This window comes from Nothobranchius furzeri, chromosome 8, assembly GCF_043380555.1.
Source record: "Nothobranchius furzeri strain GRZ-AD chromosome 8, NfurGRZ-RIMD1, whole genome shotgun sequence".
Classification (NCBI taxonomy): Eukaryota; Metazoa; Chordata; class Actinopteri; order Cyprinodontiformes; family Nothobranchiidae; genus Nothobranchius; species Nothobranchius furzeri.
In genome coordinates this window covers 56,254,255-56,281,122 of record NC_091748.1, presented here as the reverse complement: position 1 = coordinate 56,281,122, position 26,868 = coordinate 56,254,255, and the positions used below count along the sequence as shown (strand labels likewise).

General features: G+C 43.4%; 1 protein-coding gene across 6 annotated transcripts in view; it reads left to right on the top strand.

Moving 5' to 3' along the window:
• Positions 1 to 26,868, top strand: part of agbl4 (AGBL carboxypeptidase 4) — a 459,294-nt gene that overhangs the window by 236,643 nt on the left and 195,783 nt on the right. For all 6 annotated transcript variants that reach the window (XM_070554139.1, XM_054730076.2, XM_070554141.1 and 3 more), the window contains one exon: positions 15,636 to 15,852. In XM_070554139.1, the coding sequence (XP_070410240.1) occupies positions 15,636 to 15,852 (217 nt within the window). The remainder of the gene's footprint in view (positions 1 to 15,635; positions 15,853 to 26,868) is intronic.

Genomic DNA, 26,868 nt, shown 5'->3' with positions numbered 1-26,868 from the left:
GTTATGCAACATTTTGTGAACATCAATTTATTTGCATTTATTTGTTATAAATGCCACTGTATGATTCTTGCTGTCAGTCTTTGCAAGATATTGGTATTTGGGTCTGTACTGGTTAGACTTAAATGAGTTAAACAAAGGTCTATAGCCCTTGGGTCATAGACTATGAGCTATAAGTATACTGGTCTTTTTATACTGGGAATCAGGAGTTCTTTTAGTGATCATCTTGTTTCTCTGATTGTGCTCTGAGCAATTTTAGGACTGAATAAAAACAAATAAAATCAACATAAATTGAAAAATCGTCCTAAATGATCGCGATCTCAATTTCAGTCACCATAATCGTGATTATTATTTTTGCCATAATCGAGCAGCCCTACTTGTATCCGTGATCTCATTCTTTCGGTCATTACCCAAAGCTGGCAGAGTCCCGGGAGATATCAGCGGCAAGCCCACAGGCCCGCCCACAGCCTTCCACCCCAAAGCTGGCCGAGTCTGGAACCCAGCAACCCGGGACCCAGGGGCGACCAGCCAGCCCTGCTGGGGACCCAACAGAGCCCAGGGACCCAGATGCCACCAGGCAGTCACCGGGATCAATCAGACAGATGCCAAAAATCTTAAGCATCCTGACACGGGAGCTGCGAACACTCAGGCAGACCAAGGCACCACACTCCGCACCAAATGTTGCAGGGGGAGAGTGGGCAAAGATGTGTAGCAGCACAAGAAGTCCCAGGAGAGGGGAGGAGTTCAAGACCCCACCTGACATTTATTTATTTATTTATTTATTTATTTATTTATTTATTTATTTATTTATTTATTTTTTCTTCCCAGGAGGATAAACTGCCTGAGATGTGGCATCTCGTTTTCAAGCAGGTCCTCTTACCATGCAAAAAGTAAAGAATAAGAAGGCAAAGTCGTTAAACCATAATAAACTAAGAGAAAATGAAAAGAAATAAACAAATAATAATAATAATAATAATAACACTTGCTGTGACTTACTCCATGTATCTGTAGGCATACTTGTAACAACAAATATAAAATACACATACACATCCATTAACAAATAAAAGTGTAACAATAGAAAAACTACATAAATTGAGTGTGGCCATGATATTAAACACAGTAGACAAAACAATTACAAGTTGTTATCACATGCTCATCAATGGACTTACGAAATAAACGAAAAGATGAAATAGATCTTAATTTAGCAGGTAATCTATTCCAATCCTGAGGAGCTTTAACACAGAAGGCATATCTCCCAACTTCTTTTTTAAACCGAGGAATAACAAATGAGGGATGCTCCCTAAAATGGGACATATACAGCCATACACAGACACAATCACACACTCCCTCCCTCATGCTCACACATACACATACAACCCAAGACTTACAAAATGAATGTTAGACACCCACTCATGCTCCCCATACACACTCTATTCACTCTGGTCCCGGTACTGCTGCACAAAGGGTACAACCATCACCGGTCCCCAGAGTTAGCCCCTTTCTGCTGGGGTGATAATGAGCAGGCACCCCCGCTCAATGCTGAGCAAAGCAACCCACCACCCCAGTCCCCAACCAGATGGCCAGGTCCCTCTCCTAGCCTCCAGCCCCGGGAAGCCAAGCAACAACAGAGGTGTGCTAAGACCCCTAGTCTCCCTCTGCCTGCTCCGATACAGTGTTAGTGCGTGTTGATGAGGTGTATTCCATGGCTGTGGTGAGCGGGCAGTGCAGGCATCGTCTGGCCTATGCCAGCTGATGCCACCACACAACCCCACTTCGCCTCACAGCCCTCTGTGTCGAAATGCAGTTTAAATTGGAAGTGGGCACTGGCACTCGGGATGAGGCTGAAAGATCCCCTTGCCAAATGCCATTGAGTGTGCTCACTCCCATACCCGCACCCCTGGGCTTGTCCACCTCCCAAGGTCCTATGTGCATGTTTGTGTGATTATGTGAGGAAGCAGGAGGAGATAAATATACGGGGATGGGGAGGAATGGCTGGTTGGCCTAAGCCTTCCAGGGAATCAGCTCCCCCACTGGTCCCAATAGGCACCTCTAGATTTTTCCCACTCTACAAAAGCTAGAGCAACACTGCACCGAACAAGAAGACTCTACCTTTGCAGGGAGCGTACAGGAGAACATTTTGAACGTTTGGAAAGATATTTCCAATCGATACAGTTACAACAGATTATTTATCGTAAAGAATCTGACAGATATTGCTGGAGCCGTGCACAATTAGTTTTTTGCCACCTGTGTAACCACTCTGGAATTTATAAAGTAATTGATAAGGATTTGGATCGATAGACCGAATCAGCAATGCCATTGATATTGATTAAAACGTATCAATTCCCACTCCTAATTCCCAGTGAGTCATGACAGATGGCTGCTTAAACTGAGCCAGGATCCTCTGGAGGTTTCCCCCTGTTAGAAGGGAGTTTTCCTCTCCACAATCGCTGCATGCTTGCTTAGTATGAGGATTGCTGTAAAGACATTGACTCTAGTCAGTAACTCGATGCAACCTGCTGGGTTCCTTATGAAGGAAACTTTTAACTAATGGGTTTAATGAACTGAACTCAGTTGGAATATTTTATTTAGTGAAGTGCCTTGAGACTATTCTTGTCTTGATTAGGCACTATATGAATAAATTGAATTGAACTTGTTTTCTGATAACTTTACTACTTTTTTCTGATGCATGCCTTACTTTTACTTCTTTTATAATTGTTCTTGACCTTTGTAGAACACTGGAAGGTGCTAACAAATATAGGCCTTTAAGTACGCTGAGATTTTCTTTGACTGTGCTATTCATTCATTCATTCATTCATTCATTCATTCATTCATTCTTATCATCTGATGGAGTTTGGTGCAAAGTAAAGAACCTGGACCCTTTTGACTGAAAGTCTTAAAATGATGCCCTTTCATCATCCATTTCCAGAGTTGAGTTTTCTGTACACTGTGTTTCCTCCCATTCTTGTGTTTGACCAAGAGCAGGCAGGATGCATGTTGCAGAAGTTCAAAAGATGTAAGTACAACACTAGAGACCACTTTGTAAAACATATTTCATACCTGCTGGTAATTTTAGTTTATTTTTCAATATTTTCAACAAAAAAAGTCCCATCTTTCACCACAAGGCTCCCTACATTGTCCCATTTCTTGTATGCTCATTGGGTCTTTGGGGAAAAATAGAACACAGTCATTTGTCCCTTGAGAATAGCAGTCCATCAACCCTGCAGACAAGTATTTTTCCCACAAATATAGCACTTTGTTTTCAAATGAAACTGTAAAATAGGAGTACTATATCATAGCACGGATTCATGCTTGTTTTTATTTATTTATATCTTTGACATTCGGCAGGCAGCTGTGTGCTGTAGTGGGAATAATAGGCTGGCTTTTGGAGAGCCATAAGCCTTTAAGGGTAGTAAAGCTCTAGCTGCTGCAGCCACAAGCTCTCCTCTGTAATAGCCTGTAATTCCTCCTGTCTATTATAATCACAACACAGCCTGGCAGCATGTACACACGGGCAAATCTACAGGCACTTGCCATCCAAAATGTGTGGACACTCTTGGAACTACCAACATTGCAAACTCGTGGGGGGACTCTAGTCTAAAATGTGTCCTGCAGCCAGACAATACAAACTCCCCTATCCAAGAATCTTAAAAAAGCTTTTTGTGTCACCTGTCCTCTTCTGACAACTAAAGCATTAGTATGTCAAACAGCTTTACTCTACAAGAGAAATACACACACACACACACACACACACACACACACACACACCAAATGTGTGTGTGTCTTTTTACCGTGTCCTGTCCGGCTGTGAAGCAATCAGAACTGAAAACAAGCCTTACAGTTTTACTCTCACAGGTAGAGTGTTATAGCTTCTGCTTTAATGCCACGCCTGATACAAAAACTTTATTAAAAATATTTTTGGTTGTTTTAAATTCCAACAGACATGGAGGCAGAAGTGAAAGAGAGAGGGGGCGAAAGAAGAAAGAGGTGGGGGAGGGGGGTTCACAAAAATGAACAATAAATGATGACCAACTATCCGCTTCTAGACCTGCAGAAAGAGAGAAAAAAAGAGGACACACACAAATGCAACTAGGCCAAAATATCACTGCGCCAACACTATGAGGATGTATAAAAGTAACAATTTTTGCTGAGAAGCACACAGTAATTATTCATGTGGTTTAGTGCCAACCACAGCCTTAGTGATGTGTTGAAAATGCCCAAGTCCACACTTGTGAGAGCACCATGTGAGCACCTGTGTGCGTAAATGCGCTTCTGTATGTAAGGTTTCTCTGTAGGACTGACGAATAGTGCGTGTGAGGGGCCACAGACCTACACCCAAAGACCTGTAGAAGATGGAGGAGTTACAAGCCCTAGAGATCCAAGGGTCTCCCCTGAGCGCAGGAACCCCAGGGAGACAGCCGCCAGAGAAGCTCCAACCCCCTACCAAGAGGTGCAGAGGATTGCCCCGGGGGCCCCAACCAGCAGCCGCCAGAACCCCGGGAGATAACTATTGAAAGCCCCTGGCCCGCTCGCAGCCACCCACCTCCGAGCTGGCCGAGCTTGGAACACAGCAGCCCGGGACCCAAATGTGACCAACCCCGCTGGGGACCCAACTTGGCCCAGGGATCCGGATCCCACGAGGCACCCACTGGGAGCGACCCGCAGATCCCAAAACCTTCCCGCCCCGACACAAGAAATACAGAAATAGTTATAGATCCTCCTGTTGCAACTTAACTTAACATGGCACAACAGACCACATCTGGATGCAGTTTGTCATGCTATAGACTTAAAACAATACTTTCAGTTTATGAATAATAATTATAGGATTATATGACAAAACATAGCATTTTACAAATGTTTTCCAATGAACGTGGATAAGCCTGCATGCTATCAGAAAGCAACTTGTACATTTATACGAAATATGCACATCTTAGTTTGTCTTTTAACATTTGCCTCCTGGTAGATTGAATTGTTCTGGTCCCTTTGCTGAGACTGAAAGGGAATGAAGAGAAGATAATTTAGGTAAAGGTCAGAAGAGTTAAGCAGCTGCCTCACAGTAGACTGTGTGTTTGAACGTGTGTGTGTGTGTGTGTGTGTGTGTGTGTGTGTGTGTGTGTGTGTAGACATTTGTAGTTCTACACTCATTTCACACACAAGCTACAGAAATTAGTTCTACCTTCAGCCACAAGAAAAAGTGTGTTTGGGTGAGGGAGGGGGGCTGGATGGTACAGGTGCCAGACTTTCTCCCAACAGTCCTGTGGCGGCCGGAGAAGTTAATTGGTAGCATCTGGCTGTCTGGGAGCCCAAGTGCCCATCCGTGCATCTCCTGTTTCCACCCCACCTTCCTCCTTTACATCCCTCCTTCCCTGCGGTGGCTGCTGCCACCCCGACACTCGGAGGATGACACCAGTCTGGCTGCAAGCTGTGAACGTAAGGGTGTGCATGTGTATCTGTGATATACTGGGGAATATGGAGGTAGACAGGGCAGCCAGACCCCCAGCTGCCATCAATGTGCCAAGGGAATTGTGGGCAGACAGGCTGGCATCTCAGTGCCAAAGCCTACAGAGCCCTCTGGGAGAATTGGAGGAGGACACAGGGAGAGGAGGGGAAGAGGGACGGATAAACTGAATGAGGGCAGTCCCATAGATCTTGTGACAATTGTGCTGATGATGCTAGTAGTATGTTGTTTTGGTTGATTTTTGTTTGTTTTTATGACAAGCCTTTAATTACTGAATTGAGTTACCCGAAGACTTTGCTAAATGGTTTGGTAAATGTGCTCATGACTTGCTGTACTTGTAAGGAGCATTGGCACTTTCAGTAAGTAAGTAAAGTTTATTTCTACAGCACTTATCACAGAAAGAAACATCTCAATGTGCTTCGCAAAGATCAACAAAACAACTCATGACGTCATAAAATCATAAAATGATCATAAACTCAAAAACAACTAATTATCCTAAAACTATTTAAAAAATATTAAAATCATCTTTTTCAGCATCAGTCAAATGTGGTTACCCTTACTGAATGGGGCTAAATAGTGCAAACACAGTGTCGCAGCATGTGTTCTAAAGATTTCCCTTCTAATGCCCAACCTTCTAATGGAAGATAATTCACCAATAAGCAGAGTTGATATCCATAGGGTTCTGATCCAGGTACACACTCCTACCTGTGCTACATCTGACTGGTGGTTCATTGAATCTGCTTCGAGATTTAATCAGCATTTTCTCTAAAAGAGTCAATTTTATTCGTTTAACTGAACAGACTCTTAATGATGATAATGACGGTTCGCAGCCGAGTGTGAAGCAGCTGGGATGAGAATTAGCTTCTCTAAATCCTAGACCAATGGCTTAAGTCGAAAAACGAATCAGGAATTAGGTCCTGCCCCAAGTGGAGGATTTTAAGTATTTTGGGGTCTTGTTCACCAGTGAGGAAACGATGGAAGACAAGATCGACAGGCAGATTGGTGCTGTGTCTGCAGCGATGCGGGCGTTGTACCGATCTGTCAAGGTGAAGAGAGCTGAGCCGGAAGGCAAAGCTCTCGATTTATCAGTCGATCTGCGTTCGTACCCTCACCTATGGTCACGAGCTTTGGGTAGTGACTGAAAGAATGAGATTGCAGATAAAAGTGGCCGAAATGAGTTTTTTCTCTTTGCACATTAAACACTTCCACCAATGACATCCCACACAAATGCACATTTAGGGCCTTAGGGGTAAGCACACTCAAGGGCACCTGGCGGGGGGAATCTCTCAGCCTCCCCTCACATCCACCTCACCTCACCCCAACCACAGAATGCATTCAACAACATGCATCAACCCCACATTGGAGCAGGCAGAAGGACACTAGGGGTCTTATCACACGTCTGTTCTCAGTTAGCTGCCAGGGGATGGAGGCTATGTGTGCAAGCTGGCAGTCTGGTTGGGTCTGGATCTCTGGGCCCTGTTAGGTGCCCGACGGGCTATGGTCACCCTTGGGTCCCGGGCTGCTGTGTTCTGAGCTTGGCTGCTGGTTGCGGCCCTGGGGGTAATTCCAGTGCCCCGGGGGGGGGGGGGGGGGGGTTGGACTTCTCCAGCGGCTGTCGCCCTGGGGTTGCTGCGCTTCGGGGAGACCCTTGGATCTTTGGGGCTTGGAACTCCTCCATCTTCCGCATGTCTTTGGGGGCAGATCTGTGGCCCCTCACACTTACTATTGGACACTCCTAATGAGAAACCTTACATACACAAGCACATGTATGCACACAGGGGCTAACATGGTGCTCTCATAAGTATTGACTTGGGCATTTTAACACATCACCTAAGGCTGTGGTTGGCACTAAATTCACTATGAATTATTACTGTGTGTTTCTATGCAAAGAATAGTTAAATTTATATATCCTCATGTTGTTGGCGCAGTGATATTTTTGTCTAGTTTTATTTTTGTTTCCCCTTTTTTTCTGTTTCTGCAGGTCTAGAAGCAGATTGTTTATCATCGTTCATTATTTATTTTTGTGAACCCCCCTTCACCCACCTCTTCCTTCTTTCTCCCCCTTTCTCTTTCACTTCTGTCTCTGTTGGTATTTAAAACAACCGAAAATATTTCTAACACAGTTATGATATCAGGCGCATTATAGCAGAAGCCATAACGCTCCACATGTGAGAGTAAAACTGTAAGGCTTGTTTTTGGCATTCAGACATCAATTCTGATTGCTTCACAGCCGGACAGGACACGGTAAAAAATAAAATAAGTTTTCTCCTCAGGGTGTCTGGGCTCTCCCTTACAGACGGATGAAGATAGTAGGTAATGCATTTTTTTCCTTATTGGAAAATGTTCTTTGAAATGTTCTTTCAAAATTAACTAATATTCTGAACAACATCTCTTAAGATTGTGATTTTGTTTGCGCCATGCCAGACAAGGTGGGGGCGGGGTATCCACACAAAAGCGTTACTTGACACAAATGCTCCGGGGTCTCATTTAGAAAGCTTGCCTACGCTCAAAACGGGGTCGGAAAATTGCGTAAGCAACTTTCCACGCAAACTTTGGGATTTATAAGAAATGTTGTTTAAAAATGTGCACAGCTTTAAGTTGAGTAAGGACCTGGCTTACACGCATTTTAGACATGGAGAGCACCTGCTGTGCTGCTGCTTAGAAAATACAGTTATGGATTCTAGCATCATTATCACTTGCACTGCTTCGTGCGCGCACACACACACACACACACACACACACACACACACACACACACAGACACAGAGCCTGAAGCGCAAAATAGGGAATGCGGAATATCATCGGGGGCAGATTGAGACAGAATGTCGTGCCTCATTTATAGAACCAACACAGAAGGCATGATTTTCATCTTTTATTTTCTTACCTGAAATTACAGTCAGGACATCATATTTTTTGCGCAGTTCTTCTCGCACTTAAGTTCACCACACTAATCCTGTCCCTCTGTGCCTGCAGGACAGCGTCAGTTAGCACACGGCCACTTCCAGGTTTGCAATGTGCCCGAGGCGCACTGGTGAGACAGGCTGACCCTGCAGCCACATCTTTGGTCGCCCCTCGGGATGCCTCGTTGGACGCTTCGTCCAGAGTCACTGGGGGGAAACAACGAGATATGGTTTTGTTTTATATTTTAAAGATGGACACATTTGATCTGCATTATTAAAAGGCTTAAATGCTACCAGTCTCCTCTGCATGGTCGGTGTCTCCCTCCTTCTCCGGCACCATGCCACGCACGCTTGCCGGTCCGAGTACTGCTGAGATCCTGACGGCGAGCGGTGGGAGATCAGAGGTGCTAGGGCCTCCGCCAATGGCAGACACACTCTGGCAGTGGCAAAACATCTTTGTTTTTAGCCTCCACCTTCAGATCGGACCATATTTTATATCCGCCACAGATCTCTCTGACGAACTCACAGCATTGACGGCTTCAGCAATGCTGTGCCACTCCGTGGATTGTCTCTTTTTTGTTTAGCAAAAGCACTTCCTTCAATTTTTCTACCTCATCCACAAGTACCTCAATTTCTGCTTCGGTGAAATTGCACTTCCTTGATCTGCAGGTGCATCGTTAATGGTGAAATGCTGCAAAGAGCTGGCTTATGAATATGCATGAGATCCACACGGAACTTTGCATTGACCATTTATGGCAGAAAGTGGGCGTGTTGAGGGCGGGATGTGATTCGTTCTTTGGTTAGTGTTGCAGCTGATGGTAAAGGCTACTTTTATAGTGGAGGGGAGAAGGAAGAATCAGTCCAATGGAAGTTCAGCTAATTCTGAAATGATAGGGTGAAGGTGAAAAAAGATAGCTGCACAGTGACCAAACACACCTCAGAACTTCAAGAGACAAACATGTTGTCCAGACTCCCATCTTTTGCATTAAAATGATCTAATATGTGTTGAAAGACCACAGGAGAATAGTGCAAACAATGTGGTTGGATGCTTTGCCAGAAGTATGAATGGTCAACTCCACCAAAGAGCTACCTAAATTTAAGTTGTGTTTTTTGTGTGTTGACATTTTAATATTGACATTCAAACTTGATGGAGTCAGCTGTACCAATTATTCATTTGTTGGCCATTGCCTGATTCAATCTGGTGGTTGTTTTTCCACAAGAGCGAGTCCCTCTGATCAGTGTAATGGCCTACGAGAGGTGAGCTCATCCTTGTGCAGAATTCAATAAAAAGTGATTTCAGAATGTGTCATATGAGTTGCATTGCCTTTTGCCGAGTATATTTCCTACAAAGAATGAGCTCATCTCTCCTTTGCCTTATGCCACACACACACACACACACACACACACACACACACACACACACACACACACACACACACACAGGAGTGGTGATCTGAGATCACTTGTCTCTGTTACTGGGTTGACTCATTGTGAGATCAGAGGATGCGCTCTCATGTCTTACATTATTTAGTTATGTGCTGTATGCAGTGATGACATCACTTTACTAAAACCAGTCAGATATTTTTCAGGTGAAACAGTGTGGTAAAGTACGATCGCAATCATGTTTTTAAGTGTTTAAATTACAATAGAAGAGACGTTATTGATCCCACAGTGTAGAAATTCACTTGCTACAGCAGCACCAACACTTAGAGGAAAGGAAGATGAAAAATAATAAGATTACAGGTAAACATTGGCTTTAAATATGGAAGAATAATGAATAAAAAATGAGTGAGATAACTGAAGACTTAAATCTGGATGTACTTTGTTCACCACATGATCACTAATCTACTTTATGCAGATTGTGTGCTTTATTAAAGCCTCTGTGTATTTTCCTTTTGTGCACTTATCACTTATTATTATTATAACAGCGCAGTCTGGCGCCAGTCTGTCTGTTCCGTTCCTCTCACACACACCCACATGCACGCATTCATGCGCATGCACACTTACACATATATGTGCGCACACACGCGATGTTGATACTGTAATGGGAGTATAATGTTGCACTTTGGGAAATGCTCCATCACAATTATAGGTAGATGGTCTCATCTTTCTCCTCCCTCAAACACACACACATGCCCACTGCCCACTCATCTTGTCCCACCAGCTTACCCACCGTATCTCACCAGGGGCTTACCGCTGAGATCATCTCACTGGCGTCTGTGTGTTTGCACGTGTGATCTAATCTTTTTGATGGTTGCTTGTGTTCGTTTTCTTTGTGCCCCTCCTCTTTATTCCAGACAACTGTGCACCTGCCTTGTTGCCCCACAGGGGAGGCGTGGTGCCAGAGTGGTGAGGGCACAGTGCTCATCTGCTCTCTGCTAATTGCCCTGCTGCCCCACAGGACGCTGGGGAGAGGCCCACCATTAGATCCTGCATGATTGGTCTAGCTGAGGCTCCAGTGGGAAATGTTGGGAGATTGCCTCTGCAAAAGAACAACTTTCAAAATGTTTCTTTATCATGACATTTTAAATTCTACTTGTAATTATCTTTACCTTTTAATCAAACCATTTTTCAGGTTATTTTTCCTCATCTTGAATCATTTTTCCATTTCCTCCTCCAGCAGGTCATCTCTCACTCTATCATGTTGCCCTCTACTGGTGGCAGTGTCATTCTTCCCAGCATCTTTACATGAGACACTTTCAGCCTTTTCATCATAAATAATCTGCTGCACTGGAGAGTGTTGAGGAAGTAATTTTTGGGAAAAAAAAAGAAAAAAAAAGATGCACTGTTGATTTCCCTCATTGTTACTTTCTCTGGGTACTCCAGCTAGAGAAGCTACGGTAAATCCTCCACCAGTTTCCTCCTCGTGCTGCCTCAGGGATGATAAAAGCAGCTCATGTGAATGTGTGCTTGGTGTAAATCTCAGAAATCAGATTCAGTGTGGAACAGATAAACAGATTGAATTCGAGGAAAATGCTTGTATTCATGTTTTCGCTGCATTTACATGAATTTACTTTAGTTCACACATTCCTATTCTGAGATGTGATGGTGACAATCATCATTTTTCAGTTTAAAATAAATGGAAGCAGATCAAATTAAATTTCTGTGGAAAAGTAAACATTCCAGTGAGGCAGCATGGAAATAGAAATGACTGAAATCTTCAAAACACACAGTTAAGCAGATAAAATACATATTTGCACAAACCTTCCCTTCTTTATGAAATATCAGCAGAACAAACTGACTAATATTTAACTAATGCATGTTCTTTTTCAAAATAAATACATAGTTTGTAGAAATATTTGCACACTTTGTCTGCTGAATAACACAAACTGAAGATGAGCACCATGGGGGGATGTGATCTGGTCTTGAAGGAGCTGATTTAGCTAACTCACCTTGAAATTCATTGGGGTCTCAAAGCGGCCAATCCTGTGACAGATCAGCAAATGAGATTCAGCACTAATATCAGAGGGGAACGCTAAGATCTGGAGATAACTACATTTTACATTGTTTTTAATAACGTGCAACAGGTTAAAGAGGGGAGTGCTATTGGGTGTTTAGATGCTGCCATCAGGAGAGCATGTCTTAACTCGGTCGTGTTTTAGTCTCATCAGAGGGCCGTCTCTGACCGCAGACAGTCGCTAACAGCGTGTTGTCTCCACAGGTGAGCAAATCTCAGCTCCCTTGTTACAGGAAAGTCCATAACTCACAAGTGTTATTGCTAAGTTCCTGCAGAATGATAAATAAATAAAAAGTCCTACAGCTGCTAGCCAGAAGATGCAACCACTGGCATCAATTCCCAGTGGCATTATTTTTATTTCACACCAACAAAGCTAAGTGTAGTGTGTGTGTGTGTGTGTGTGTGTGTGTGTGTGTGTGTGTGTGTGTGTGTGTGTGTGTGTGTGTGTGTGTGTGTGTGTGTGTGTGTGTGTGTGTGTGTGTGTGTGTGTGTGCCTGCCACAAACACACTGCAGCATAAACACAACTGAATGTGTGTCCATACAACAGATTCTGTGTCCCTAGTTATGGATTTTAGCCTCAAATGAAAGAACACACACTTATGAAGCTGCAGTCACATAAATATGTTGTATCACCACATACAATATACAACGCCAGCTCAGGTTGCCTAGTAACACCGTCTCCAAAAAGCTTTGTTGGAACTTAATTTGCATCCGCAAAAAAAGGTGGATGCTTCAAGAATATATGATCTGAATCATTGTGCTTACACACACACACACACACACACACACTCCTGGATGATTCAGAGGTAGTTTTTCGCTTCACTTTGCATGCACAACAAAAACGCATCGTTGTGCTTTTAAAACAAAGAGCCTATCTAACATCTGGCGTCGCTTTAGAGTGCCAGGAAATAGTGCCTCTTCAATTATTGGTGGAGTAATTCTGAGCGGGTGAAGAAATGTCATCCAGTGTGAAATGTTTGCCAAACGGACTCAGTATTTGTTTTAAATGTGCTGCTGCGATTCTGGGGAGTTTTGACAGTTATATGGGCTCTCTGGGGGACATTTAACCTTCCTAACAGTTGACAGGATGACAAGCCTAAAGTGACAATGGCGATGTAGAAAATAAGAGGGAGTGGATCAGTGTGTGTGTGTGTGTGTGTGTGTGTGTGTGTGTGTGTGTGTGTGTGTGTGTGTGTGTGTGTGTGTGTGTGTGTTTCTGCAAGATTTGTCCACCAAGTTTGTGCCTTTGTGAGAGTGCTCATCGCAGCAGTGACTGGCGTGTCCTCTACGCTTGATTGATTTAAAAATATAGACAATGTGTCGCATGTATGAAGGCCTCCAATTTCTGAGCCTTCATCTCAACGCCGGTGCCTTTGGAATCAGAGCAGAAGTTCGTAGCTACAAATGGTTCGGTGGTAGAAAAGCCCTGCCACGCAAATTGACATCTCGCTAACGGCTGCCTGCTAGCTCCATGAAACCCCTCCCTTTGTATTCCCTTCTTGTCTCTTTGACTTTGTCTCTTTACTTGTTCCTTTCTCTGTTTGCCATCTACTTACCGCATTTGTCTAGTGTTTCACTTTCTATTTCTCTCTGCCTCTCATCTCTCTTTCTGCTGTGCGGCTCTGATGCCACGCTCCGGAGGTTAACTTGTCCCACAGCTCACTGCGAAGGGAGTGACCTTGATGTAGCTCACATGCAGGTTGAGTCGGTGGTGTTGTTTCGGCGTGCAGCTCTTTTCATATCCCCGTTTATCTCTCTGTTTGTGTTTCTCTGTAATCACTGAATTAGAAAACTGTGAGCGAGTGTGTCATGATGGGAATTCAGCTTCTCGTGTTTATTTTTTTAAGTAATCTTTTAACCAGTGCAGTGATAATTCTAGCTGGCAACAACACCTTTGTGCCACATCAAGAGATGGGCATAGGGAGGAACCATCTAGATAAAACACATCAGCTGCTTCAGAGCAGGAACAGTCACCATTCAGAAAACGGACAACGAGTTTTCAAATGTGTACGTTCTACTGTGCTTCCTCCTGCTGTCCAGACTTTCTTTTTTTTTTTTTTTTTTTTTTTGCATAACAAGTCTCACACACACATTTTCTCTGCTCTATAAATATAATGCTGTGATGGGACAAGCAGTTTTAATTAAAATCAATAGCCAGGACTTTTGCAGTCTCTGGCAAGGTCACACATCTCCCAGCAGGCAGAAGGAGAAACACAGAGAAGTGGGATTGCACGGATGGTCACATCCAAACGGGAATATGTAAAAAGGTGAGGCGTCATCATATTTTAATTAACCTGTACCTCGGAGGGTAAGTGCTATAGTAACACACCAGTGTGCGTTTGGATCTGGGGGTTATTACACACGTAATTGACGTAAATGTTCAGTTTGTCCTTTCCAGTATGATCTACTTAAAATCCATGCAACAGCCACGTGTTATGAGCCACATGTTATACGAAATATCTGATTTTGTTTTCCCCATGCCTTTGTTCTTCTACTTCTATGTCCAGGCTGTAAGATAACCCTGGTAAGCTGGCTCCTGTTGGCAGCTGGGGTGTTGTATAGCTAGCGGCTAGCCATGTTAGTATTCTGCAGAGATAACCACATGCAGAGACATTTTCCTTTCTCCGTGTCTGAAGGAATAATCAGCCTGGCTTTTCACTCCTTTGTCCCTTTAAGAGGCTGAGTGATTTAAAGTTTTTGTTTCACTAGGTACCTACAGGGGTGTGTTCAAGTGCCAAAAGTGTGCATGTGAGAGCACACTATACATTTCTATCCTAAGAAATCACTTGTGCATCCTCCCTGCTCTTCCTTCTCGGGGGTGAGTCAGGAGGAGAATTTGGCTGTCAGAGTCAGCACAGAGCAGTCTGCTGATTATCAAGACCTGTTTCTATCTCTGCCTCCCTGATCGCATCTCCATCTGATCTGTTGCCAGATCACCAGCCAACCCCGCCATCACAGAGCTGCCTCACCGCCAGCCACCACCCATTCCCTTATTTCCATGCGTCGGTCCCAGATCGCCCTGCTTTCTCATCCTTTCCTTATCTCCTTCTTTCACCTTTCTCTCAGTTCCCGCTACCCCAAACACACAAATCACTCATCACCTTCATTTTCTTTTCTCACTTTCATCCGAACTCTCACAGCATCACTTTTTCCTGAGTCGCACATACATTTACAAGCCGATGAGTGGCAGGACAAGACCAAGGAGATTTGAAGAAATACAGAAAACAAGAAAAGGGAAAACAAAAGGAAGAATGTTCTGTAACTCGGTTAAGAAATATAGACTTTGCCCGTGTGGATTTTAAATCCCTGCTATGTGCTTATGTCAGTATCTTGATTCTCGTCTGTCCTGGTACAACCCAGGCCTTGATGATCTCTGTCTTTTGGGCCATTCTCATCTGTACCGGGTCGGCCCGGGCCGGATAGCGTAGGTTGTTTACATATCTGGGTGGCCTGGTATTTTTCCGGGCCAACCAAGGCTCATTCTCAGCCCTCTTCTCGAGGGGGTCTGCTTCAGGCCGACCAGGGCCAACACACCCACTGCTGACAGCAAATTCACACCTTCCATTAGAGCAAGCCTCTGATTGGTGGGTAGGATCAGCCCACATGGGCTTAAGACAAGGATGTGTGGAATCAACCGGGCCAGGCTGGGGCCGACTGGGGCTACCCGGCCCGGGCCGACCCGGTACAGATGGGAATGGCCCATTAGTGAAGGTTGCATATCCAGCTGTAACTCACCACTGATTTCTTGATATCAAACCAACATGCAAGACATTTACTCTTCCTGATTTACGAGCTCATGGCCTTCTCTTTTTGTATGTGTTGCAGGCAGAGGCTTCCCCCCAAAAACGTTTACTACTACCGATGTCCTGACCACAGGCGCAACTATGTCATGTCCTTTGCCTTTTGTTTTGACCGAGAGAACGACGTATACCAGTTCGCCTACTGCTACCCCTACACCTACACCAGACTGCAGCACTACCTGGCCAGCTTGGAGCGCAGAAACCTTCCTTACCTGCAGAGAGAACAGCTTGGTCTCAGTGTGGTAAGTCTCGGAGATGAAAGTGGCTCGAGCAGGTGAAGAAAAAATAAAAGCAGTGTAGGTGGTGATGATTATGGCTGGGGCACAGAGGTTGAGCTGTGTTGATGATTAAAGATGGAAGGGATTTGAGACTGTGTGTGTGTGTGTGTGTGTGTGTGTGTGTGTGTGTGTGTGTGTGTGTGTGTGTGTGTGTGTGTGTGTGTGTGTGTGTGTGTGTGTGTGTGTGTGTGTGTGTGTGTGTGTGTGTGTGTGTGTGTGTTTAGATTAAAAATACTCCGATTGGTAACTTAGCTGTGCCTGCTGGTCATAACTTCAGCTTCTCATGTTATTTTTAGGATTGTTGGGCGTGAGATGATGGACTGAAAGCCTTCCTGTGTGTGTGTGTGTGTGTGTGTGTGTGTGTGTGTGTGTGTGTGTGTGTGTGTGTTTAGATTAAAAATACTCCGATTGGTAACTTAGCTGTGCCTGCTGGTCATAACTTCAGCTTCTCATGTTATTTTTAGGATTGTTGGGCGTGAGATGATGGACTGAAAGCCTTCCTGTGTGCGTGTGTGTGTGTGTGTGTGTGTGTGTGTGTGTGTGTGTGTTTAGATTAAAAATACTCCGATTGGTAACTTAGCTGTGCCTGCTGGTCATAACTTCAGCTTCTCATGTTATTTTTAGGATTGTTGGGCGTGAGATGATGGACTGAAAGCCTTCCTGTGTGCGTGTGTGTGTGTGTGTGTGTGTGTGTGTGTGTGTGTGTGTGTGTGTGTGTGCGTGTGTGTGTGTGTGTGTGTGTGTGTGTGTGTGTGTGTGTGTGTGTGTGTTTAAGCACAGCTCTCACCTCAGTGGTAGGAGCTAGTGTATCATACATGCTGCCTCCAGTCTTGTCTGTTCTTATCAAATAATTGTAGGAGAAAAACTCATTAGAAATGCTTCAGAGATTAGGACTTTTTCTTCTGTCCTCCAACATTTGTCAGGGAATGCTTGCTTCAAGGTATATACCGTGGAAGTACAGGTACTCGTAAGGAGCACTTGGCCATAAAATCTATAAATTCCCCCGAAATTAGCGGCCATGCTATGAGACAGCTGATGGCACAGTTTAAAAAAAATAAAAGATGTACATTTCCAAATTAAAAGTGTATTGATCCGTGTTAATGATAGATATAAAGAATACTTAAAACTTGCTTTGGTTGTTGTTTGATATAGAAAGTTGTGTCTGAACCCAAGATTTAATTGTTTAGGAAAAGAAGAAAATATTTTGTCTTTGACGTCATGTGAATTTTTAAACGGCACATAGCAGCCTCATTGACTGAAAAAACATGTTTTACTTATTATTTTTGAAAAGGATTGGTCACTCTGAGTTTTTCGTGCAGGCTGAACATGAAAATAGTCTCCTACTCCTATCTCCTGCATTAGCTTCTGATAGAAAACAGACGGTGAAACTTCAAATATATATTATTATATACAGTTATCAATGATTATTAACGTCAATCAATATGATTTTTTTTAGCAATTAGCTATTTTCTATGTCATCCAGCCCTATTTTCCACATTAAAACCAATTTGTTTGCCTGTTTTCTTTTTTTATATATATATTTTCTTTTTATTGAAAGTTTTGTTAAGGTACAGAAAGCATACAACAACTATTGGCACAGTGGAACCGTCGGGTTCGCCCTTTTCGGGGAGAGCCATCCTCCCTTCTCTTCTGAGTTCCATGACCTCAGGTTTTGTCCGTATATCAGGGTCCATGTAGCCCTTAACGTTCCGCCTCTGATGATGTTATGAATGTGTGTTTCCAGTCCATTATGAAGTGTTCGTATCCACAACAGGCCCTTCCACTTCCAGTAAACATATGGGAGTAGGCTAAACCTTAGCTTTACAACCTGCCTCCATCAATGCCTGTTATTGCTGTTAGTAAATCTCTCCCATTTCTCCCAATTCTTATGAAAATGATCTAATTTAAGGTTCAAAAAGGCTGTCAGTTTTTCCATCTTATATATGTCCTCGACTATTCTCTGCCAGTCTTTCCTTGTTGGGGCATTCTTCTCTAGCCATTTCCTGGTAAGCGCTTTTTGCCTGCTGCCAGCATGATATTCATTAAATATTTGTCTCTTGCGGGGACTACCGATGGGATATCACCCAAATAAACAGTACAGAAATCCTTAACTAACTTACAACCCGTCACGACTGTGACTGTGTCAACCATCTCCCTCCAATATGGCTGAATTACCAGGCATTTCCATAAAATAAGGGAGTGGTCTGCCATGTGTTCCTCTCATTGTCTCCAGCAATGTCCTTCTCTCGGTTGGCCTTTCTGTTTGCATTTTATTTTAGGGGTTATAAAGACCCTGGTAAATTTTTTCCAAGTGAATTCCCTCCAGTAATCTGAACTAGTAGTTTTTGTCTGTGTTTTACATATAGTTGCCCAACTTTCATCTGATATGGTGACTTGTGCTTCCCTTTCCCATTTAATTTTAATATAATTAGTTGATTAGTCAGTGATTGTAGGTTCCGATCAAGTTTGGTAATTAGTTTGTTTTTAATATTACTTTGATATGCCTCTTTTATAAGGGAGACTAGGCCGTCCCTCTGTTCTTCCGTGTTTTTCTTTAATGTTGTATTCAAGGAAACATTCAATCATGGATCTGGGGGGCACGTGTGTGGGGGCCTTCTGACCGAGTGATCTGTGGCATCGTTGTTTCCCCAACTCTACGTTCTGCATACCTTGTTCAGTCTTTAAGAGCTTCTCCACATATGCAGTTGGGTTGTCCGCTTCCTGGTCTGCTGGTATTCCAATTATACAAAGGTTGTTCCTCCGTGATCGGGTCTCCAGATTGGTTAGCTTGGCCAGCATTCATTGTTGTTCCTCTACAGTCTGAAGGAGCACCTCCTTAGCATTAGCGCACTACTCTTCCACCTCTCCCACTCTTTGCTCCATTTCTTCCACTCTCGTCTCCATGCTTTTTAGTTGGCCCCTACCTCATCCATCTACTTATTCATCTCGTTTTTAAAACTCCCCAGCTCTTGCTTCATGTCAACTTTCATCGTCTCCCAAGCTTCGCTGAAGTGTTTTTTCATATCTGCGTGGCTAGCCATGATTTCCTCTTGGATAGCCTCCTTGCTATATTGGAGCGTGGCCATCGTGTTTTGGGCATCGTCATTCCCTTCTCTCGTCGCCATTCCTTCGTTCTCTTCATCAGTTTTCCTTTCTGTGGTTTGTATCTTTGTAGTTTTGAATTTCCCCATAAATATTTATCGAAGTCTGATGTAGCTGAAAAAATGGGGAAATGCTGAACCCTCGCTGAGAGCTCCTGGCTATGCTTCCTCTCGCTTCACCGCCATCCCCGGAAGTCTTGTTTGCCTGTTTAAAGGGTATAACTTAAACCTTTTGCTCTTAGGTATGCTTGTTCCATTATATCTCAATATTATAATGGAAATAAACCATTTAAAATCTCATAAGCTTTATTTGTGCTTTTTAGTAAAGTTGAGAAGAGGAAATTGGCTAAATATGTGAAACAAACCACAGACTTTTAATAGAAAGTAAACTGAGCTAATAAGAGTTCTTAATGGTAACTGTGACAAGAGAACAAGATATTTTTACAGTGTGTGTGTGTGTGTGTGTGTGTGTGTGTGTGTGTGTGTGTGTGTGTGTGTGTGCGTGCGTGCGCGTGTGTGTGTGTGTGTGTGTGTGTGTGTGTGTGTGTGTGTGTGTGTGTGCGTGCGCGTGTGTGTGTGTGTGTGTGTGTGTGTGTGTGTGTGTGTGTTTGTGTGTTTGACAAAAAGAAGGAAAAATGTTTGTTTACTGTCACACTATTTGACAGCTTTATCAATATGGGAAAACACTGATGTGCGGTGAATAATAAAATGAGCTGATGCTAGCAGAACCAGCAAACGAAGGGTTTGTGCTTTTCTCTGTTGTCAGTAACTAATCTTCAATCTGTGCTGCTGCTGCTCGGTGTATAACACAGTGTTAGTACTCAGAAATACAACACAGCCTGTGTGCTGCACGACTTTCACTTTATTTCTAAGCTGCATAATTTCTCTCACAAGACAAAGGGGAGCAGAGAGAGGACTTGGTTTAGCTCATGGAGTCAGTATTAGTATTCATAGTCATAGAGAGGTTTTATGACCGTATTTTTCTTTTTATGTTCCCTGGGCCTTGGTCGCAGACAGCTTAGCCCCACCCGCTCATATCTCTTTCCCTTTCTGCTCCCTCTCCCTCTCTCTGTTACCATTTCTTCCCTCTGTTCCACATGTACATATGCACACACACACGCACACACACAGGTCAGAGGGAAAATGATGAGAATGGATAAAGGGAGCTTTCTGACGGCATCAAAGTTTAAAGACAGATTGCCGTAATTTCCGAGGCGAAGTCTTTGGAACGAGCTAGGACACCAGAATAGCTTTAACCGTCTAATGGGTACAGTTATCTCATAAGGATGGAAATAAGATCTCCTGGCATGCTTCTATCTTGCCGTCTAATTTGTTTTCTGTAATGTATTCCTCCACATAAAATGGAGGCATTATTAGGTTCACATACTTTAAAATAAAGACGCTCTTAAATTTTTTACTCCCTTAACCACTGCTAACATGGTTGTGCCTACTGATCAAAATTCACTTAAGCTGGGAGCTTTAGATTTAATTTGTAAATGACTTTGAACTTGCTCGTGCTTTTGTATGATGAGCTGCACTGAAGTCAGTTTAACCCAGAAAATGAGAGGAGCAAAGACTTGAGAGGGATGTAAGAGCTCTGAGATGAATTAATAGGGCAAGTTGGGATGTTTGAATTTTTACATTCCCTTCATGCTCCAGTCACCTTTCCCACTGCTGTCTGAGACACCAGACTGTAAGAGAGGAACTCTGTTTTACCTGTAACTATTAGCAACAAACCCAAAAATCTCCTGACAATTTTTTTTGTTTATCATTTATAACTCTCTCATTTGATATTTTGTTCTTTTCATTAAAAATGTTAAATAAGAGACACATTCAGTGAAATGAGAAAGCCCTAAAAGGTTTAACAGATTGTTTCACTTTGCCTTTTTTTATATTTAATAAGACCAGATATCTAACTTTTGAGGTCATTTCAAGACTATTTTATTTGAACACGAATCCAATACAGTTCATTCTAGTAGACGGTTGATCTGGTGTTTTTGTCCTTCAATGATCTTCATGAAGAGCTTCCAAAACGATCCTGAATATCAAAGCTGACCCACACCACCGTTCTGAATAGCATTTTAAAGTGTTCTGATTATTTACCTAATACTTAATCTAACCTTTTCCTCACCCTAAACAACAAACACCAAAATAAATTACTGTCATCTCGTTTCCATAAGTAGTAATTTTCAGCTTCATCTGTTAATCTTTTAGTTCGGATTTATGCAGCAAAACATACATTTGTAATGGTTTAGTGAGCTTTTTCACCTAAAGGGTTTCAATTAGGGATGAGTCAAAGTCACGAATATCTAATTGGGCCTGATTTCCGATGACGATCGTATCGAAGCATCCCTAGTTATTATATTCCATGTGGCTGGTTTGCTAAGATGATCATTTATGTATTTATCATACATGTTGAACATTAGTTATGTACAATGTTTAAAATCCCCTTTAAATCTTTTAGGACGTTTAAGATAGCACACACAGGGCTTTAATATGTGCACACACACACACACACACACACACACGCATGCATGCACACACACACACACACGTGCACACACACACGCACGTCCCCTCAGACTGATACACATCACACACAAGGACAGAAAGGGAGAGAAATACCAGAAAAATCCATCTTATTTCCCAGAGGAGAAGGTTTTTGATTCTTCCTTTGGTTGCTCTGCTGGATTCATGGACCTGTGCCCGCTCCTCTGGTCCCTGTCTGTCTGAACATTTCCTTTAGTGGACCATCCTGACAGTATCTGAGAAAACCACTTTTTCTTTCTCCCCCTGAGGCGCCTGTGTCCGCAGAGGTTCAGAGAAAGAGACAACAGGCTTTCGACCTGCTACAATACTAACAAGCCTCTTTGAAATGACCCCTGCTGCCTCAATCTTTCAAACTATTCCCTCATTTCTTTACGATCATCAAGCCCCCCCCCCCCCCCCCCCCCATCTGGAATTGAAAGCACCTTATTTGCCCAGCTTGTCTGTTGACAAAGTGTTTTCCTTTTCCTCTTACCAGCAGGCAGTGTCTGCCCTGGAGTTGCTGAGGCAGCAGTTTGAGTTTTTTCTTGCGCTGGCCCGGTGGGGAGGGCAGGGCTATGACACTATTAGTCACCTCTGACACAGCACAGCCTCTGTCTGTAGACCAGATGGAAAGGAAGTGTAAATGAGATAGCTGCCTCATGGTGGGAGAGCCAACCGGCCACAGACCAGTCTTAACCCTGCAAAGAACGCTCCAGGACTGTCCTCATTCTCCATTAAGCTGAAATTGGGTTGGAATAGTCACATCGAGTAAAGCTATTGATATGAGCACCACAGAGCAGAGATGTCATATCCACTTAGCTCTGTTTTTCAGCTCAAATCCCCCAATCAGAGCAAGATTGTGATTGATCACTTGTACCATGTTAAAGAAAAGCAGCCGTCTCTGTCAGCTGCAGTGATTTAACTTTGCTTACACGGTTGTGATTGAATCTGAGACCTAATCCTGTGAGCTGTGAGAGTTCATTTACCATGTCTGGGTGTCTGCTCACTTAGGGGGAGCCTCCATGTTTTTTTAAACAAAGGGGGTGGGGTCTTGGGCAACAGGAGTGGAGTGGACACTGCGGCTGTATCTGCCTGCCTGCCTCTCTCTTCCCTTATCTCTGTTTGTACACTGTCTGCCAAGATCCAATCAATAGCCACTCCAAGCGTGGAGAGAGAAGAAGGTCAGCAACCCCACTGGAGAAGCTGGGCAGGCAAACAGATAGACACGGGAAACGTAGGCAGGTTGCTTCAGTCCGTGCGCCGTAGACACCTGGATGTCTCCGCCAAGTTCCCCAATTACTCTTTTTGCACATCTTACATTGTCATTAACTAATAAAACACTATCCACTGTAGCAAAGCAGTTTTTATTCCATCCTTCCAACAATCTACTATGCAAAGGGGCCATTTTAATTCCATCCATCATCCCTCCATCCTTCCATCCATCCATTCATCCATCCATCCACCTATCCATGCATTTATCCATCCATCCGTCCATTCAATCAGCCATCTACCCATCCATTATCCATCCATCATCTCTTTTCCATCATTCAGCCATCCATCCATCCATCCATCCATTCAGCCTCCTATCTATCATTCATCCATCCATCCATCCATCCATCCATCATCCATCCATAATCTATCCAACTACTCATCCATCCATTATCTATCCACCCACCCATCCATCCATCATCTATCCATCTATCCAACCAACCATCATCTATCCATCCATCCAGCCATCATATATCTATTCATCCATCTATCCATCCATCCATCCATCCATCCATCTATCCATCCATTCAGCCTCCTATCTATCCATCCATCCATCCATCCATCTATCCATCCATTCAGCCTCCTATCTATCCATCCATCCATCCATCCATCCATCCATCCATCCATCCATCCATCCATAATCTAACTAACTACTCATCCATCCATTATCTATCCACCCATCAAACCACCATCTATCTATCCATCCAACCATCATCTATCCATCCATCCAGCCATCATCTATCTATTCATCCATCCATCCATCCACCCGTCCGTCCGTCCATCCATCCATCCATCCATCCATCCATCCATCCATCCATCAACCCACTCAGGCAAAGTGTCAGTTTTAATTCAGTCCGTCCGTCCATCCATCCTTTCCTCCTTCCATCCGTTGTAGCAAAGTGGCAGTCTTAATTACAGAAACTAATTATGCACTTTTTTTCTTTCCTAAAAGCTCACTCTGGTGTCTGGGTTCTTGACACCGAGGCTCTTCTGTGAATGGCTCTCTGATGGGTTTGTAATAAAGAGAGCTCTCCATCCACTCACCGCCTCCTTCAAAGGCCAATTTCTGAACGGCCATTAAGCATTTTATTGTGTGGATGAAGCGATGCTGCAAAGAGAATCTGCATGATAGATTTAAAAGTCAGTTAACTCTGTATTTGCTTAAATAAAGTCATAATCATAGCGATGGAAGAATTATCCAGGTTGTTAGCTCGACTAAAACATCCCAAATGCTTTTATTAGCTTGTTAACATTGCAGGTTCTTGCATAACTTTTCTTTCATTGACTTGTACATTAATCATACATTATTCTTTGTCTGCCTTAGGAAGTTTAGCCTGTCCCTTGTCAGCAGCTAACAGATATGTGGGAATAAGACTCGTCTGGTTATATGTTAATCATTGCCTACAGCAGCTCAGCTATCCCATCTGTAAGGAAATTCTTTGAAAACAAAAAGGTGATCTCTGCATTGGTGCTTGTTTCCCAGCATGTACATGGTTTTTTATGTTTCTTTCCACTTTACTTAATTAGTGAGTAACTCTTTTTTTATATCAGACGCTTGTAACCATCATGGACAGTTCTGCTATTACAGAGTCTCAGAGAAGAGTCTGTACCTAGACTGTCCTTTGGCCTCAGACGGCTGAGTAAGACGGTGATCTAGAGGGAGCAGAAGATAAGCAGGTTTATGATCTATGTCCTCATATTATAGTGCTGCATGGCGTCTTATCTCTAGCTAATGGTTCCCCCAGGATACTGGCTGCTTTGTTACACATCTCCACCCTTGCATCTCTCCCATCTCTCTGGTGATCAAGAACGCAGTAATGAGGATGAGGCGGTGCGGACGTGGAGGAGTTGGGGAGTGCATTAGGCATGTCTCTTAATGTGTAGCCCAGTGTGTGTGTGTGTGTGTGTGTGTGTGTGTGTGTGTGTGTGTGTGTGTGTGTGTGTGTGTGTGTGTGTGTGTGTGTGTGTGTCTGTGTGTGTGTGTGTGTGTGTGTGTGTGTGTGTGTGTGTGTGTGTGTGTGTGTGTGTGTGTGTGTGTGTGTGTGTGTGTGTGTGTGTGTGTGTGTAACAGAATATGGAATATAAATAGATTAAAGTATCCCAGGTGAGGGTTTGTGAATTTGTTTGGACTTTTCTTGTGGTGCTGACCCCTCGTTGATCCTTATTATTAACCGGCATACAGGCACACACATTTTGAGCTACTCAGACAGAGATAATATTTATTTAGGAAATTGGAGCTTATTCACATATTAATGGCTTAGCAGTGCACCTCTGCTGGCTTCCTCTCCCTCCTTCTTTTGCCTCCTCAGCGTGAAGTCTCGCTGATGAAAACTTCTCTGAAATTGCTGGTGACTCAGGGCACACGGCCCTTTCAAGAGAAGTCCTCAAGTAGGTTGATAGTTTTTAGAACCTGCTTTATGAAATTAAATTAAAAGATTAATGTTCTTCCAAAGTAATCATTAGCAGGTAGTAAACACCTCCCTTTCTCCACCTCTGTTTGTTTCCCCTCGTCTTCAAAAGGAAACCTAGCTGCGTTACAACCGTATTTCTGTCCTCTGTTGCCAGTGGAGATTTGCTCCACCTGCTTTTAAGATGACTGTAAGGATGGAGCATTGGGCAACAAGCGCTCACTCCATCTCATTTGGGTGTCAAGACTCGACTCCTGGGGGGGGACACAATGAGGAGCAAAACAGATAGCATTTAGGGCTTTTAATAAATCAGAATACACCTTTCTGACAGCGTAATTGCTTTCCATTGCCTGGTCCAAATTCAGCAGCAAGGGGGGCAATAGGAGAGAGAAAAAAGGGGAAAAAACAAGAGAGTGAAAGAGACGGTGAGTGCAGAGTAACACGGAGTGAGCTATACAGTAAATCATTTGTTCGAGGGAAAAGAATGAAAATTAATGAAAAAAGAGTCGCTTGCCCTCCAAAGGCAGCCAAGCTTGAAATTCACTTTGAGGGAAACTTAATTTGTTGTAAATGAGCAAAAAACATATTACTGCACAACACGTAGAGGGAGTGCACGGTGTGTCCGTCTGCTGTCGGCGCGCGTTTGTGGCAGACGAGGAACGCTATGCTCTGAATAGCTCAGCTGAGAGGGAAAGGGGGGACACACAGGAGCCTGTTAATAACTCCAGTAACAGCGTTCTCTTTCTGCATGGCTGCTCTCAGCGTTCACTTCTAACAAACACGTCTGAATACAACTCCAGGATGTGGAGCAGAACTTTTCAAAAGTTACTGGTAAGGAAAAAAGATAGGCCTGTTTACCTCCAGTATTTGCAAATAGTTTAATGTCTATTTGAGCACTGGTGACTCATTGATTAGATGTTAACCTTTGACACATTTTTGAAATATTTGAAAATGAAACAGGACTGCAGGAAACCCCAGCCTCTTTCATCCATCTGTGGGGGTGGTGGTGGTGGGGGGTGGGGGGGGGTGGGGGGGGGGGTCCTATAAATGCTGTTAGGAATTACACAGGCAGCCTGGGTAACTTTGTTACACTACTTGGTGGCATTTCCACCACTTTAATGCCTCATACCCAACAACCACTGCTGCATAATCTTCTAGTATTTTAGCATGTGTTCTCTGCTAAGCTGATACAATATGTTTCTATGGTAACCACCATAAATTGTGGTTTAGTGCCTGAGCATAAAAAGTCTCTAAACACATTATTCGTTGTAGGATTATTTTTCAAAATAAAAGCCTAAAAACTACAAAATCCACTCCTCTCTTTCCTCTGATGCATCTCTAATCCCATTTCCATCATCTCCTCTTGTCTGTTAACACGCTGTTATTCTACATGTAGCTGGGTAGCTATGTCCACCTTACCATCATTTTATTTGTAAACATAAAAGTGTTTTATCTATGTCTGCTCTGTCTTCTGGATCCCCAATGAGCCGTGGCGGATGGCTGCTTATGCTGAGCCAGGATCCTCTGGAGGTTTATTCATCGACATATACAGTATACTGGACAATTCATTTCCATAGGCTCCAATAACACGTTTTTGAAGAAAAATGGGAGGTGGCCACCACCGCCATTTTGACCGTGTCACAGGTTCCGTCAAGCCCGGACAATTCCACAAA